The sequence below is a fragment of the Tenebrio molitor genome, chromosome 1 (genome assembly GCF_963966145.1).
Source record: "Tenebrio molitor chromosome 1, icTenMoli1.1, whole genome shotgun sequence".
In the NCBI taxonomy this organism is placed as follows: Eukaryota; Metazoa; Arthropoda; class Insecta; order Coleoptera; family Tenebrionidae; genus Tenebrio; species Tenebrio molitor.
The window spans coordinates 15,377,886-15,394,796 of NC_091046.1; the positions used below are offsets into that span (position 1 = coordinate 15,377,886).

Consider the following 16,911-nt stretch of genomic DNA (forward strand, 5'->3'; position numbering starts at 1 on the left):
CTGAAGGAATAGGCGAGCTCGTTTTATTAAATTTTCCTTTGCCAGTCTAAGCACATTAGGAATAACAGTAGCCAGTGTTTCATGAATGTGGTCATTTCTCAATTAGTTCTTCTAAAATATTGATAGGTTCGCGGTAAATATAGTTCTTCAAATATACTCCTTGTACCGTCGTCATCAAAGGACTGAAGAACAGCATCTTCAGTCTCTGGCGTTCTAACTTCTCGCGGGGGACCACCAATTTCTTGTCAGGTAGGCACCAAGAACCCAGTGTCTCGAGCACGGTACACCAACCGTAGCAATACGTTATAATTTGGATATGGCAAACGTCGTGGAAAACGTATTGCATATTCACTTGCATCCTCACGTGCATTGCGCGGGCACTCTCCATAAATTATGAGCATTTCAACATACTCTGCAGCTGTATACATGATTTCAATACGAAGTTTGACAATTTCGAACTTGACGTTGTCAAAATCTTTACAGTTGCCCAAACATTTACTTGAAATTCCATACCATTCTTACTAGAATTATGTTGCTAGGCAATTCAAACCTTTGGTTAAATTTACGTGAAATTCAAATTAACAGCGTCCTTCTGATTGGTCAACTTTAATTATTCATTACAAAAAATCCATTATACCCTGTCCTTTTTTTTAAACGCTATTGCTTTCAGTTATCACCAAGGAAAACGCACTGTAAATTTGATCCGCGAGTTCTGGGACACCCTGTATAACCAGAAAATGTTTACATAACAATTTCTGACATTGCTAAGGGATAACCATGTTGAATTAGAATCGCACCGATTGTTGATCACGCTGTACATTAGTCTGAAGGTGCACTCTTTGAACTGCGTTTTCTTCAAATACAGGCTGAAAAGTAAAGTGTTTATTGTTATTTATGGTGTAGTTAAACGGTGGCAACCCGCGGCACGCGTGCCACTATTGGCACGCGGTCATAATCTCGTCATAATACTTACGCGAAGTAAAAACTTTTTTCCTATTATTCGATTCAGATGACTTCGTAGGGCAGGGGACATAATTATGTTTTATCTTTCAGAAGAATAAAAAAGAAATTAAAAAGGGGCACATCAAATATTTTTACTCAAATAAAGTGGCACTCGAGAACAAAAAGGTTGGCCACCGTTCGTGTAAATGATTGTGGAAAATAATAACGTAAAACAATTTTTTGAAGAATAGCTTTACTTTGGAGTAAAAAAATCTTAAGTTTTTGTAATTTTTCTTAAAAATGGAACGGCAACGTAGCTGGAATAGTATTTTGTAACTGTGGATATGAAGGCTATGTATTGAACAAAATTAAAGAGCTTATATCTTTTTCAGGAAGAACGAATTTTTCGAGCTACACTGGGTCCTTCCCTACCACGCTCTGAATTCGGAATTCGCGAATTTTGAGACACCCTGTATAATACACGACAATAAAATTTAATTATCTTCTCGAGAGTAATTGGCGTCTCAAGCTAAAAAAAATCCCTCGAAGATAAAATACAATTTTATCGTCTTGTATACAGGCTGATTCACGTAGCCCGTTCATTAGAAACTTTCTGATTTCCCCAAATCATATTAATATGAAAATTGGTAGTTGACTATAATCGACTACCCCAAGTTCAAATGAAATATTTTCAAAATGGTGGCACTTCTGGAAATACCGGAAATCGACGCCATCTTTATTTGTTTTAATAGAAAGGCCTCATTTTGACTTCACATTTCGATTCTACGTTAAATTTTGAGTTTAGAACGTCTTTTCGTCAACACTTATCTGTCATCGTTTTTGACCTATGTCATCTTTTTTGCAAAAAAGCGAGATTGCAGGGCTTCATTAACAAATTTATAACTCTTGAACCATCGGAAATAAATAACTGATTTTTTTTTAGTTGAATACCTAAAGACCTGGCCGATCTTTTCCGCCATTAGTGAAATATTTTTTATGTATCATACGCCTACTGAAATTTTTCAAAATTGCTAATCAAAAAATGTCAAAAACTTCATTTTTTTAAATGGCAACTACCATTTGTGACACTAGATATAAATGTAAAATTTAATTCTAAGCCTACTTTTATTAACATTGTGTATGCCTATTCCCAGCCGTTTTGGCGTAATTTCGATTTTTTGAGTAAAATATTCTTTTTTTTATCAAACAATTGTTTTATTTGAATTTTTATTCAACAATCACACGTAATAAACAGTAGATGACAACGAAATAATAAAAAATAAGCAAATTAACAAAAAAATATTTTCAAATTTCATTTACATTGATCAAAAGTTTAACACACTCTCAAACGGACAATTAAGGATCACGGAAAATGTTAAAAACGTCCTCCATCAAGATAAGCAACTATATAGTGAAGCCCTCAAACCTAGTAAAGATGTTGTTATTTTAAAACCAAAATCTTCCCAGAATGCCAATGTAACTTTTGAAACCCTACAGGATAAAATTAATCCCGAAGAAGTTCAAGTGGGCATCACAAAAGTTAAACGTCTGCGAAATGGGAGCGTCGCAATTGCTTGTTGCAACCAAGAAGAGGCCAATAAATTGGAAGAAGAAGTGAAGACAAAAATGGGCAAAGAGTATGAAGTTAAAAAGGTCAAGCCGCATAATCCGAAAATTAAAATCGTGGGCTTTAACAATGAAATGACGGAAGAGGAATTGAAACAGTGTCTTATAAATCAAAATTCTTCTTTAAAAAATATGAAAGGTTTATTCCGTATGATCGTCTGTAAAAAAATTAAGAATAATTACTTCGCGATTATAGAAGTCGAACCTCTAACTTACTCTACATTCATAAATCTAAAATCAGTATTTGTTAAATGGAAGGCATGCTCAGTGTTTGAACATGTTAATATCATAAGGTGCTACAAATGTGGAGGTTTCAATCACATGAGTAATAATTGTCAAATAAAAGAAATCCTGTGTCTGAACTGCGGCAAAGCGGGTCATACTGAAAGTGAATGTCAAAATAATACAGTCTGCATTAATTGTTCCAAACTTAACAATATCAACAATATAAATATTAAAGTAAATCATTCTCGCTTCGACTATGAATGTGAAGCCTACAGAAGACAAGTGGCAGTCGTAAGAAGTCAAACTGTATACGAAGTCTAGCAATCAGAGAACTGGAACCAGTGTATAAACATTTTGTTTTTAAATATCCAGTGTTTACGAAACAAAATTGGTGCAATCGAAATGGTATTGGAATCACAACCTTTAGATGCTCTATGTTTTGGAGAACACTGGCTCAAGCCAGCGGAAAGTGACATTGTGCGAATAGAATCATTCACGACAGCGGAAAGCTTCACTAGGTCAAATCATACCCATGGAGGTGTCATCCAGTTTATTCTCAGTTGCCATCAGTTCGAATCCCTTCAATTTGTCAAGAGCCTGTCATCCGAAATTGACTGCGAAATAATTGGCATCTACCAGAATTCAACTTGTATTTGATTGTCGTCTACAGATCACCATTGGGTAAATTCGAAGTTCTATGCGAAAACATTTGTAAAGTATTGGATGTAATTGATTATAAAGATAAGAATGTGGTTTTTGGCGGGGATTTTAATATTCATTTTAACTTGAAAAACGAAAATGTTCAACAACTAACAGATTTATTCAGTAGTTTTGGGTTATATGCCCTTGTAGATTTTCCCACTAGAAACAATTCCCATATTGATAATGTTTTCACAAATATACCGTGTGATTTTGTGCGCACATCTCCACTGGAAACGGATTTTTCCGATCATACAGGAGTTTTAGTGCAGGTAAAAAATTGTTTCTTCAATCGTAAGTGTAAAATGGAAACAAAACGTGTTAGACCCATTACACAATATGGAAAAATCATTTTTTACCACTGCTTAGACAATATTGACTGGGACTTTTTGACTTATGACTTCGATATAAACCATAAATTTGATATGTTTTTAAATAACATTTTGTCTATATTCAATACTGCTTTTCCTGAGAAAATGGTTACATTTAAACGTAATTCTAAAGTCTCTTGTAGTAATAATTGGTTTAATTCTAACTTACAGAAAATGCGAGAAACTCTTGGTTTACTAAATGACGCTTATAAACTTCATGAGACTATAGAAACTAAACAACTTTTGTCTAGTTTTAAAAAAAGATATCTTGGCGCCATAAAGGAGGCAAAAATGAAAGCAAATGAATGTTTCGTAAGACATAACAAAGGTAATCCCAAAGCCCTTTGGAGCATCATAAATCAACATAAACCTAAAAAAGACCTTCAGTGTACCATAACAGCAAACGAGTTTAATGATTATTTCTCATCTATAGCCGATAAAATTATCTCCAGTTTACCGACAGCCACAGATAGTCCCATAAATATAATGAGGTCCACGAATGTTACTGATGCCAAGTGCAATGGTTTTTTTTATTTTCACGAAGTTTCGGAAGTAGAAGTCAGAGATGTAATTAAACAATTAAAAAATAATAACACCAAAGACATTTTTGGATTTTCGACGTCTCTTGTAAAAACGGTGCAGAACTGTTTGATCTCGCCTATAACTAAATTATTCAACTGTGCTGTTAAACAAGGGTTATTTCCCGACCAGCTTAAAAAAGCAGCAGTGGCACCGATTTTTAAGAAAGGCGACGCTGAGGATGTAAATAATTACAGACCCATTTCAGTATTGCCCATCTTTTCTAAAATTTTTGAAAGACTTATGTTATCTCAAATCATCAAGTTCTTGGATAATAATAAACTACTTACACCCTACCAGTTTGGTTTCAGAAAGAACTACTCAACGACTTCAGCAATTCTCCATCTTACGTGCAACATTTTAAACAGCTTCGAACAAAATGAATTTTATCACACATATTTTCTTGATTTAACCAAAGCGTTTGATTGTGTATCGCATGAATTATTAATCAAAAAACTTTTATTATATAATTTCCACCCTGCAAGTACAAAATTTATTTTGTCATTTTTAAGTGATCGTACACAAATTGTTCGTACAAATGGGTCTTACTCAGTTGAAAAGAAGATTATCCACGGTGTACCTCAGGGATCTATACTTGGTCCCATTATCTTTTTAATTTTTATTAATGACCTCCCAGGATATTTATCAAATAAAAATGTCCCAATGTATGCCGACGATACGACTGTCAGTAATAAGGCCAAATCTTTAACTGAACTGTTGATTGATCAAAAGAATCTTCTTACACTTACTGAAAATTGGTTCATATCCAACAAATTAACTCTAAATAAAGAAAAAACGATCTCTATAATTTTCACATTAAAAAACTATGCCACTGCAGAAACGTTTTCTAATGTTACAAAATACTTGGGGGTATTTATAGATAAACAGCTAAATTGGAATAAGCATGGTGATGAGGTGGCCACAAAGATATCCAAAAATGTGTATCTCTTACGTAACTTGAGCGATGTCTTGTCCCAACAGTATTTAAAAATTGCTTATTACGCTTTAATTCAGAGTCATCTACAGTATGCCATTTTGGCATGGGGTCATTCACCTTCGCGGCATAGACTGTTTAGGTTGCAGAGAAGAGCCATTAGAATAATTGCAAATTTAGGGTACAAGGATGACTGCCACGAATATTTTCAGAAACTCAATATTCTCACTCTACCCTGTCTATACATCTACAAGTGTCTAGAACATATTATAAAAAATCTTGATTCCTACCCTACTCTTGGTGCATTTCATGACTACCACACCCGAGCCGAAGCCATTAGCTTTAAAACAATAAGATTATCTAAATCCAAGGATGGTATAAATTATTTTTGCATAAAAATTTTTAACAAACTTCCGGTGAAAATAACAAAAACCATTAATGAAAAGATGCTGTTGAGTAAAATCAAATCATATCTTATAGAAAAACAATTTTATTCGTTTGAAGAGTTTTTAGAGAATAAATTCACTGATTTTACATGATATGGGTGCACAAAGTCTTGTAGTTGATCAATAATTTTTCTTTGCTTTCATTTTTGCTCTTTTACTTCTTATTAATTATAATTTGATGTACAACCGCGGCCATCCAAAAGTGAACGATAGCTGGCGAAAATTTCCGTATTTTTCGTTTGATTAAATCAGGCTGTATTCATTGGCGTTCGTGCAGCAGGCGTTACTATTTTAATAATAAAAAGTTGTAATAATAAAAAGACTGAGAAGTAATTAATACATTATTAAAGTGAAAGTAAACTTTAGTAAAGAAACCTTTGTAACACCTATTCGCATTGGCCTCTCAAGCCTGTTTTCTTGCCAACCCCTCTTTATATTGAAGATGCAAGTCTTACTGCAATGTAATTCTCTCGCCACAGCAGCCAACGACCAATTTTCTTCTAGCTTTGCAATAGCCCTAGCTGTCTGCATCGGAGAGAGATGTGGCATTTAAAAAAAATAGTTTCAATAAATTTGTTATCGCTAGTGTTAAACTTTGACATTTTAGGACGCCTATGATTTAAAGTAAATATCAAACTATAAAAAAAAAACGTTCACTTTTGGATGGCCGCGATAGTACATATATTATTATGCTTAGTTGAATTTTTTAGCTGCATTCTCCTATAAGTAGTTAAATCTAGTTGGTTGACGTGTGCAAATACGCTGTATCTTGGCATGAATAAACTTATTTATTATTATTATTATTATTATTATTATTTACATTAAAGTATTTTTTTGTTCATTTGTGTTTGGGGCCTAATGGGGGCTCCAGGAATTGCTCGGAACCAAATGGGGCTCCTGGGTTTGCTCAGCCTAATGGGGGCTTCACTGGTTTGACTGTAGGCGCGCGTGAACTGACACACCGTATCGTTTTGTGTAAAACGTTTATTTACATTTATACAATTCTTTGGACCGTACGACCGTACTCGAGATGTTGGGTAAATGACTTCTGACTTGTGACTCTGACTGTTCTACCCTGAGTCCATCTCGGTACTGTCGTCTCAAATCTCTGTCTTCACCCACGCAGGGGTTGTTCTCGGTTCTGAAAGGAGGGGGGTGGCTCTACGCCCCGACAATTTGCTTGTTTTTTATTGTTTTGTTGTTATCTAATATTTATTGCAATGCTATTTTTGAATAAAAATTCAAATAAAACAATTGCTTATAAAAAAGATTATTTTATAAAAAAATTGAAATTACGCCTAAACGGCTGCAAATAGGCATACATAATGTTAATAAAAGTGGCCTTAAATTTTAATTTTACATTTATATCTAGTATCAGAAACGGTAGTTGCCATTTAAAAAAATGAAGTTTTCGACATTTTTTGATTATCAATTTTAAAAACTTGCAGTGGGCGTATGAAACATAAAAAAAACATCTTTGATAGCACAAAAAAGCGGCCAAATCTTTGGCAAGTCAGTAAAGTAAAAATAAATTATTTATTTCTGATGGTTCAGGAATTAAAAATTTTTTAATGAAGCCCTGCAACCTCACTTTTTGCAAAAAGATGACATAGGTCAAAAACGATGATAGATAAGTATTGACCAAAAGACGTACTAAACTCAAAAGTTAACGTAGAATCGAAATGTGAAGTCAAAATGGGGCCTTTCTATTTAAAAAAACAAAGATGGCATAGATTTCCGTTATTTCCGGAAGTCCCGCCATTTTGAAAATATTTCAATTGAACTTGGAGTAGTCGATTATAGTCAACTACCAATTTTCATATTAATATGATTTTGGGAAATCTAAAAATCTAATGAACGGGCTACGTGAATCAGCCTGTACAGAGTTATTCACGAGAAGGGTACTTCTGAATTTTTATTTTGCCGCAACCAACAATATAATGGCAGTGACTACTAAATCAAATGTGTTATGTCTTTTAAATTAGAAATCAAAGTAAGTTGAATAGATTTGTCAGAAATGTCAGATTGGCAGATAACCTGTATTTAATCAAAATTCAACAAATAAATTAACAAATTAAGTTAATGTAAAAGGTGTTAGAAGTTAGAAGTGTCTACCATCGGTTTGGAAACATCCGCAGCGGCGACAGAATTCCTTCCACGCTCTCCAAAATGAGGTTTATATCAATCTATTCGTCGTTATTGTAAAAACAATTTTTTCGAATTGACAAAGATTTTTTGATTTAACGTCAAAGAGACAGGACTAAGAGCCGTCATGGATTCAGTTATAATAATTTTCAAAATTTGAAATCAAGATATTGTTGCAATGTGTATAATGGGCTGCGGCAAAAAGAAATTCAGAAATACCCCTCTCGTGAATAACCCTGTATAGTCCATTTTTTATTATAGTCCGCACATTATTCAATAGCAACTGTAGTGAGTGCGATATTTTTGTGATTAGTCTTGGACAATTTAAGAGATTGATTACCTGCATTTCAGAGGTTTAATTGAGCGTTTCCCGTAACGGGTACACAGTCGCTTTTTGAGCTGTTCCATTGTATAACGCTGTTTACTGTTGGTTTTTGTTTGGGTGTACAACCTGTTAACCAACATACCAAATAATAATAATAATAATAATAATAATAATAATAAGCTTAGTCCGAATCAAGAAGTCGACATGACCTGCGTCTGCTTTCGACATTTGACAGCAGTGCATGGTTCTACCAATATTTGAAAATTTATTTAGGCAACACGAGACAGATATCATAACAAATTTCAATTTTTAAGATTTTGAGTTGTGTTCTTTCGTGCTTTGTTGGTTTTTCTGCAAATTCATTCCTCCGTTTTAATTTTGTCTCAAAAAACCGCTCCCTTCAGAACTCTTTTGATAACTATTTACATACTTATCAACTAATAGGTCAGATATATTAAAAATTGTTGAAAACAGCACTAAACAACCACGTTTAGACTCTTTCTTTCTTCCTAGATTTTGTTTCGGCAACGCCATGAATTAGTTTACCCCCTTACCTGTTAACTTCCAGTCTTGCAAGTTTCCGCGCTGTTCCAATATTATTTTTGCAATTTACAAATTCTGTAAATGAATCTGTCCACAAGCTTTTCGTTGGCATCATACCGACCGACATAAACGTAACCTAAAAATTTGACGTCGCTAATGTAATAAACGTACAACTCGTGTCTTGCTCGAATCACACATGCTAAAGCGAGATGCATAGTGGGACACGCTTAATACAATACGTACAAGAATTCAATAGTTTGTTTACATTATGTTGAAAAGAGATAGCAATATGACAGTTGTTCTGCTTTTTAATTGATACATCGGACTATAATTAAAAAATGGACTATAATAAATAACTATTAGTCAGCTTCAGTATAGTCCTACAGAAACTCTAGTGGAATTCGACTTATGTCGAATGTATTATGTATTATGTTTGTCACTGGAAAAATAGAGTTTTATGCTGCAGTAATAATCCTACTGATAAATGCTAATGAAGGTCGTTGGTTTGGGGTTCGCAATGCTAGCTTCAGCCAAGGATGTTACAGGTAGCGGTGGTGGTATTAATGACAAAGGTTATTACTTGATGATAAAATCTTATTCTTCGGTTGTTGTTAAATTTACAACCAAAGTCGAATTCTACTAGAGTTTCTGTAGGACTATACCTTCAGTCTTCAGTTCACCAACACGAGATTAAACAAAATTTTTACAACTGCGCCTGTGCGAACTATCAGTACTACCTCCGGCCAAGAACTGTTTTTCACGGTTCAGAACTACAATTCGTTGGAAAACCGGACCGAACCGTACCTAGGACGTTTCAGAGTGTGTTGGAACGGTAATTTTCATCTGCGCAAACTCAGTACAGTTCTGAACTGGTTCTGACGCGTGTTGGAAGAAACTTAATAACAAACAGTTTACAGTGAATTCTGGATGAATTCTAGTGTATGAATACCGATGTCATTTGCTTGTCATTATGTGATTGGCTCATATTCAAATATGGCAGCAATCGAACTAGATAAAAAAATTTGAGGGAAATTTTACTAGAATTTAAATATATTTTATAAAAACCAGATGAGATTAAAACATTATTTTGTATTATATACAGCGTGATCAACAATGACTGTTGGCAATGAAACAATTGATAAATATTGGTGTTTTTCTGTTTCGTAATTGGCACTGACCGGATGTTTTAACTTGACGCGACATTAAAAAAAAAATTAGGTTATGTCGGGTATGTTTGTGCTATTACAAAAATGACCTGTTTCGTTTCAAAAGGCAAATTTGCGACAATTCCCGAGCGGTACCGACTGACGGGACCGAACATGACCCTTTGATGGTAAACGTCAAATTCGCCTGTCAACTCTGTCAAAGCTGACAACCGGAAATGCGTTTAGAGTACAGTGGTACGAAAATCATTCAAATTTTCATTGTTACCAACAGATTCAGTAATTCTTCATCACGTTGTACTATAGTAATATCGGGCCTTCAAATAAATATATATTTAGAGTAGGCGTAGGCGACATTCTAATTCTGTTAACAGTGTAAAGTAATTTTTGTAGGTGACCAATTATTGTTCGGAGTTACACAGGTTACATAGTAAGCTTTTCCCAATTTCATATTGTCATATTCCGTGGAGGGGGAATAGGGAGAATGCACTACAAAAATTAAAAATATTTTCTAACCTCATTTTATTTCCTTAAAATGTCAGACGTTTCTTGAGTCATTTTCTACGCTGGAAAAATGTTGCAAACAATTGAATTTCCATAGGTTGCTCTAAATATAAATTTATTTGAAGACCCGTTATCTGTTCGCGTTGGAATGAACATCAGTGGTGCAAATGACCTGACCTGTTACTATAACAACTCATATGAAAGTTAATGCCAGATGTGTGGGATTTGCACCACTAATGTTCAATCCAACGTGACCTGACTTGACCTGACCTGACCTGACCTGACCTGTTACTATAACAACTCATATGAAAGTTAATGCCAGATGTGTGGGATTTGCACCACTAATGTTCAATCCAACGTGAACAGGATATAAAAATAATGTAAGAAGTCCCGCGGCAAAAATGCGAACTAATGAATGTTTCTATGGTAATGAACAAAAATTTTGAAAGTACATTCAAAACAATAAATTTACGTTTAAGACGTTGTCATTCATTTGAACAATTCAAACCAATTCAAACTCTAAATTTTCATATTTGCAGGATGTCGAAATTGTAAGAAACTTTAAACATTTATGTGTTCAACATAGACATTATTCAATATGCAAAAAAACAACCACACAATTTACTATAAAATTAAAATTTTTGTTTTAAATACACTAACAGAAATATTAGCGCCACTATCAAATTTGACAAGGGACTTCTTATATTATTTTTACTATAGATATATTTTTCATATACCTACATAGAAATTCTATGAGAACACTTCCAAAAATTATGTTACGGTTTAGACTTTAGATGGTGCAATATGACAGTTTATAACTATACTTCAAAACTAAATGCAGCTGAAACATTTGCTAACATAGTCAGTAATAAGATTTTTTACTCTGAATATTTCAAACATTAATTCGAATTATGTAAACTTTGATTAGCAAGTTGTTTCGCTTGTTTGATTAATTACTATCCAACGTTATTATTGTTACTGAATTCTAAAAATGTCGACTCTGAAACAAATAACAGAGGTCTAAACGTTTTTTTTAACATCATAGCAGTTTCCTAATCGTCTGATGACATTATCTGAGTTAAGAAACAAGTAGGCGATTAATAAATTTCTCAGCCAATTTAATAACGTGCATTGTTCGCAGGCTTCGCAATGACAAGAACGGAGGCGCCTGGTGTCCGAGACAAATGGTGTCTCGAGATGCGAAGGAATATTTGGAAATAAACTTAAAAGAGTTGCACGTGATAACAGGCTGTCGTACTCAAGGACGATTTGGAAATGGCCAGGGTCAGGAATATGCTGAAGAGTACATGATTGAATATTGGAGACCAAATTTCACAAAATGGATCAGATGGAAAAATCATTCTGGTAAAGAGGTAAGATTACTTTGCCCATTCTCTTTCATAAAGCAGAAAGTATGTTACCACCCGTCACGATTCTATCCAATAATCACTAAATGTATTGTGACTGAAGCTTGGAGGACTGAAACCAATTTGATGTTAATTTATGTACAAATAGTATATTATTTAACGAGTTCGTATGTAAATTGGGCTTTTAATGGCATGAGTGGGCCAGTTTAAGACGCGCGTTTTAAAAGCTCACACAGGAGTAAATTCCCAAATTCTGACAGTGTCAAACAAAAAAAATAATAAATTACTCCTATAAAATATAATGCATTTACATTTTTTTAGTAAAAAAAGCTTTTGTCGAGCTACAAAAAATATGTATACAGGGTCTATCAGAACTGGCGGACCAAAATAATACGGTGAAATCATCATCTTCCGAGAATAGTAGGAAAAATATTTAAAAAAATCTATCCTCATTGGATTTTAAAATAAGTTTTTAATTGACCAATCGCCTGTAGATATAAAATTACCTTAAAAAATTATATTAGTAACTATCGAAACAAATTTGATTGTGTAAAGGCATAATAATTGAATATTATGTCATGATAAATTATTTCTAACAAACAAAAGTCATTAAAAACGCTTAATGTTTACTTCTTCAGAATACATATTTTGATATGTTTGTCTTATATGGACAGTGTGATGAGAGTGCCACAGTTGTTGCTCAGGAGTACGCAGTTCGTTTTCCCAATAGGGAACGTCCTAGCAGAAATACTATAACCTGAAAAAGACTATAACCTAAAAACGTCCGTCATTGCACAAACAATGCGGACACCCAACAATGCATATGCATTATTTGAAATGCATCCATAGTTACAAATAAAGCAGGAAAACTAATTTATAGGTGACTTAACATCAACAACAGGATTGGTCAGTTTAAATTGCTTCTTTCCTAATCACTATTTAAGATAGATTTTTTTGAACATTTTTCCTATTATTCTCAGAAGATGATGAATTCATCGTATTATTTTGGTCCGCCAGTTCTGATAGACCCTGTATAGTTGACTCAAGTTGCAAAAAACCACTTTACGTGTGCAACAGCACTTTTATGGCATTAGTAACTTGAAATTACTTTTGTAAGCGAATTTTAAAAACGCGACAGAAAAACTACCTCTTCCACCCAAACATGTGGCTCATAAATTATGTTCTGAAACGTCCTTGACTCGGGGGTGATTTTTAAGAGTCCCACAGGCGAGACAGGGGCAGTGTGGCTGGCTGTCCAAGGTACGAATACGAGAGTGACGGCAGGTGAATAATCAATCTGTGACCCGGGAGTGGTGCAGTGAATTAGGCTAGCCGGTGATACGGTTACCAGGTGTGTCGGTAACTGGGTGATAGCAGGTTTGGGCAACCTGGGCTATAATGTCAGTACCACCAATGCGCTAAAACCTCTGGCAGATACCATGGTATAATTCCTGAGCACCGGATGTCCGGGTGAGGCATCTTTGGCTCATGACACGGCTGGGCCGTTGACTGGGCGCGTCTTGTAGGGACGGCCGGTGGTGGCAACCAAATGCAACAGATCATACCTGCTTAATAAACGGTTGGGAGGTAACCCCGGCTCTCCTGTACTGAGGGAGCACAGTATCGTATGGAAGGGAGCTATCGTGCTCTCACACTGGCCGTGGCGGTCTTCTTCTGTGAAGACCGCGGGCGGGACGTGCATCCCAAACTGCACACGGGGCTACCAGACCATCCAACGCAACCCCGGAACGTAGCGCTCTGAAGACGACGCCTGTGATTGGAGCCCCTCGTCATGATCGGGCTAGGGGGAGGAATCCCCCGGGTGAGTCACTGTATGACCTTGACTTGTGACAGATATGTCAGGTGTTATCGTTTACATGTTTGTACCGTCCCATTGAGCAAACGGACCTGTGCTTTACCGTTTGAATGACTGAATGAGGTGGAGGTGAGTCCGATTGTAGATTATCGTATGACTGTAGCTGAGATTGTCTAATCTAACGCGAACTGATGAGTCTGATCTATTAATTGTCAAATATTGAGTGGATAAGGCCCTTGGGCAAAAATTAAGTCTTACACTTTACCACTGTGGAAAACATTCAATCTAAACTATGATTTTCTGGTCCCTTTGTGTCGTTATTTGGTTCAAAAATATTGAAAAAATGCTGTTGCAAATGAAAAGTGTTTTTTTGCAACTTGAGTCAACTGTATAATCGTAAATGCATGAAACAAATTTCGAAACATTTTTAAGTTGAATGTTTTACTTGTCATTTACAAACTTTTTAATGAGTTAGGATCATGAGTGTTGCAAGACCGTTCGCTTCCAAGTTTGTGTTTTAAAACTTGGACAACTGTCAGATGCACTCTGTACATGCCTAAGTGAATGGCTTATAACATTTGTGAAAATAATAGCAGATCGTATTTAACAATCAATATCGTCCAAAGCAGAGTAAAAGTATTAATTATGCTGCAAAATCTTCACATAATACCCATATTATGTGAAGATTTTTAGTAGTAATTGTTTTTTTTCACGGCCACGGTCACGAAAATACCCACGTTTTATTATTCTCCTGTTAATACAGCACTAATAATATTTGTACTCATGAGTTATGATTTTGTCACAAGTTCCTAAATATTCTATAAATAAAAACACAAATAAATTTATATTACCGGTTACAAAAAGTTTCAGTTTTCATTTTTGTCATATTTGAACGGAGTTATAATTACTTGATAGAAATGGATATCCGTAATAATAAATTAATCCGGTTTTAGTGCCATACTCTCTATTATAAAATTATAATAATATTTGTTTACGAGATTTTGACAATCCCACTACACACTATCAAGGCATTATCATCATTCGATCTGTGGAGTTAAGCCATGTCGGACGCGGTCAGTGTGTGGATGAAACGGCCGTGGAAACCACTTCAAACTTCAATACTTCACAGCTTTATTACTTGATTCCAGTATTATCTATAATCCGTAATTTCGTATGAATAAATATGGATGTCGTGTAAAAAATAAGTGCAAGTATAGCAAAATAAATGTTAATATGTATTAAAAAAAATGCACTTCAATTATTATCAATAGAAAGATGAAATCTGCGTGATACTCACATTTGTTTTATCACTCCAAAACATTCATTTTCGGCACCGGTTTCATCCAAAACCCGCAAATTGGCAAATTGTTAATAATTCTGAATTTTTCATAGCAGCGGAATTGACATTGACACATGTAGTTATTTATTATTCTGCGAAAAATTTACATTTTCAAAAACTTTGAATTGGTTCATTTTCATCACTGGTAAATGATGAAAAATTAATTATTTACCTCTCACTAAACAAGGGTAGAGAAACGGGGCTTCACAGTTCACTATTTTACATGTCAAAGCGCAAAGCTGTACAGAGTGATTTATAAGAAAACATAAAAAAGTGCTATATCATCTTTTGTTATTGAAATGTCTGTCTTACCTTAATCATACACATATGTATACTTGCTATATACAGTCGTTTTATTGGTTGCCTACCTCTCGAAAAATCTATTAATGCTAATTAATGCTTTATCTTCAATGGTAAATCTCATTTTACCACTTATTCTGGCATAATTGTTATTTACAATTACAGGAAACGTCCGCAAACTTTGTCGAAAGCGAAAACTTTTTTTCAAGGTTCACATCAACACCTTTGCTTTAAAACTGACGTTTGTTTGATAATTCACCGAAGAATCCGCTTAGCAGTGGCGTCGCGTTCAGCAATAAAGCTGGTAAATTCGCCATTTTTACGAATGTAAACTGTTGCTCTTGTTTATTTTATAAATATTCTCCATTATCAGGTAATATATTGAGTGACATTAGAAGTGGAACACCAAGAAATAATGGTTATTTTAAATTGACATATTAGTCTTGCGTCAACGTAAAACTGATTAAAATTTCATCCTTTTACATCAACTAATAATGACAAAAAATTAATACTTTGTTTGGCGACCTCGGTTTTGGATACATTCATTTAACCGCCTGGGCATTGACGAAATGAGGTGATCAATGTCCTCTTGAGGAGGCACTTGGTCCCAGGCAACTTGAATTTCATGTTGCAGTTGAGCTGAACTTTTAATCAGTTTTACGTTAAGTCAAGACTAATATGTTAAATAAAAATCAATTTAAAATAGCTGTTATTTTTTGGTGTTCCACTTCTAATGTCGCTCAGTATAATAGTAAAATGCACAAGTATAATTCCAATGTCTAAAATTCATGAGATATGATTTATTATAAAGTGGCGTTTGAGACCACAAATTATCTACGCCCATGCATTGAACGCTTATTTACATAGGATTCCGCTACGACGTAACCGATAATTTACAACGCCTGTTCTGACTTGTTTTCTTTTTGTCCATATTATTACTAGCGAAAAACTAGCTTTTATCATGTAAGACTTGGTTTTTGCCCAAGGGCGTTATTCCCTCAATATTTGATAATTAATCGATCAGACTCATCGGTACACGTTAAATTAGACAATTTCAGCTACATACAGTCGTACGATAATCTACAATCAGACTCACCTCCACCTCATTCAGGCATTCAAACAGTAAAGCACAGGTCCGGACTCCGGTTTCCTCAATGGGACGGTACAAACATGTAAACGATAAACACCTGACACATCTGTCGCAAATCAAGGACAAACAGTGACTCACCCGGGGGATTCCTCCCCTAGCTTCTATCATGACGAGGGGCTCGAACCACGGGCGTCGTCTTCAGAGCGCTACATTCCGGGATTGCATTGGATGTTCTAGTAGCACCTGTAATAGCCCCGTGTGCAGTGACGGCTCGTGTTTCGCGAATATGGGTCGGCCGAACATGGGTAGATCGGTAAAGCTCTAATTAGTCAATTTAACTTTTTGATAGGCATCCGCGTGACAAATGTAGGTTCATAATTAAAAAAATGTTACATAGTAAAACTAACAAGTGCAAGTGCACTTGGCTGCCCGTTAACCATATATTTTTCTGGTACAGAGTTTTAGAAAACGCGCGATTATGACCACTTTTCGATTGT

General features: G+C 34.9%; 1 protein-coding gene across 2 annotated transcripts in view; it reads left to right on the top strand.

The window, feature by feature from the left end:
* Window positions 1–16,911, top strand: part of Ddr (discoidin domain-containing receptor 2) — a 233,873-nt gene that overhangs the window by 140,081 nt on the left and 76,881 nt on the right. For both annotated transcript variants that reach the window (XM_069061943.1, XM_069061952.1), the window contains exon 4: window positions 11,644–11,875. In XM_069061943.1, coding sequence (XP_068918044.1) covers window positions 11,644–11,875 — 232 coding nt within the window. The remainder of the gene's footprint in view (window positions 1–11,643; window positions 11,876–16,911) is intronic.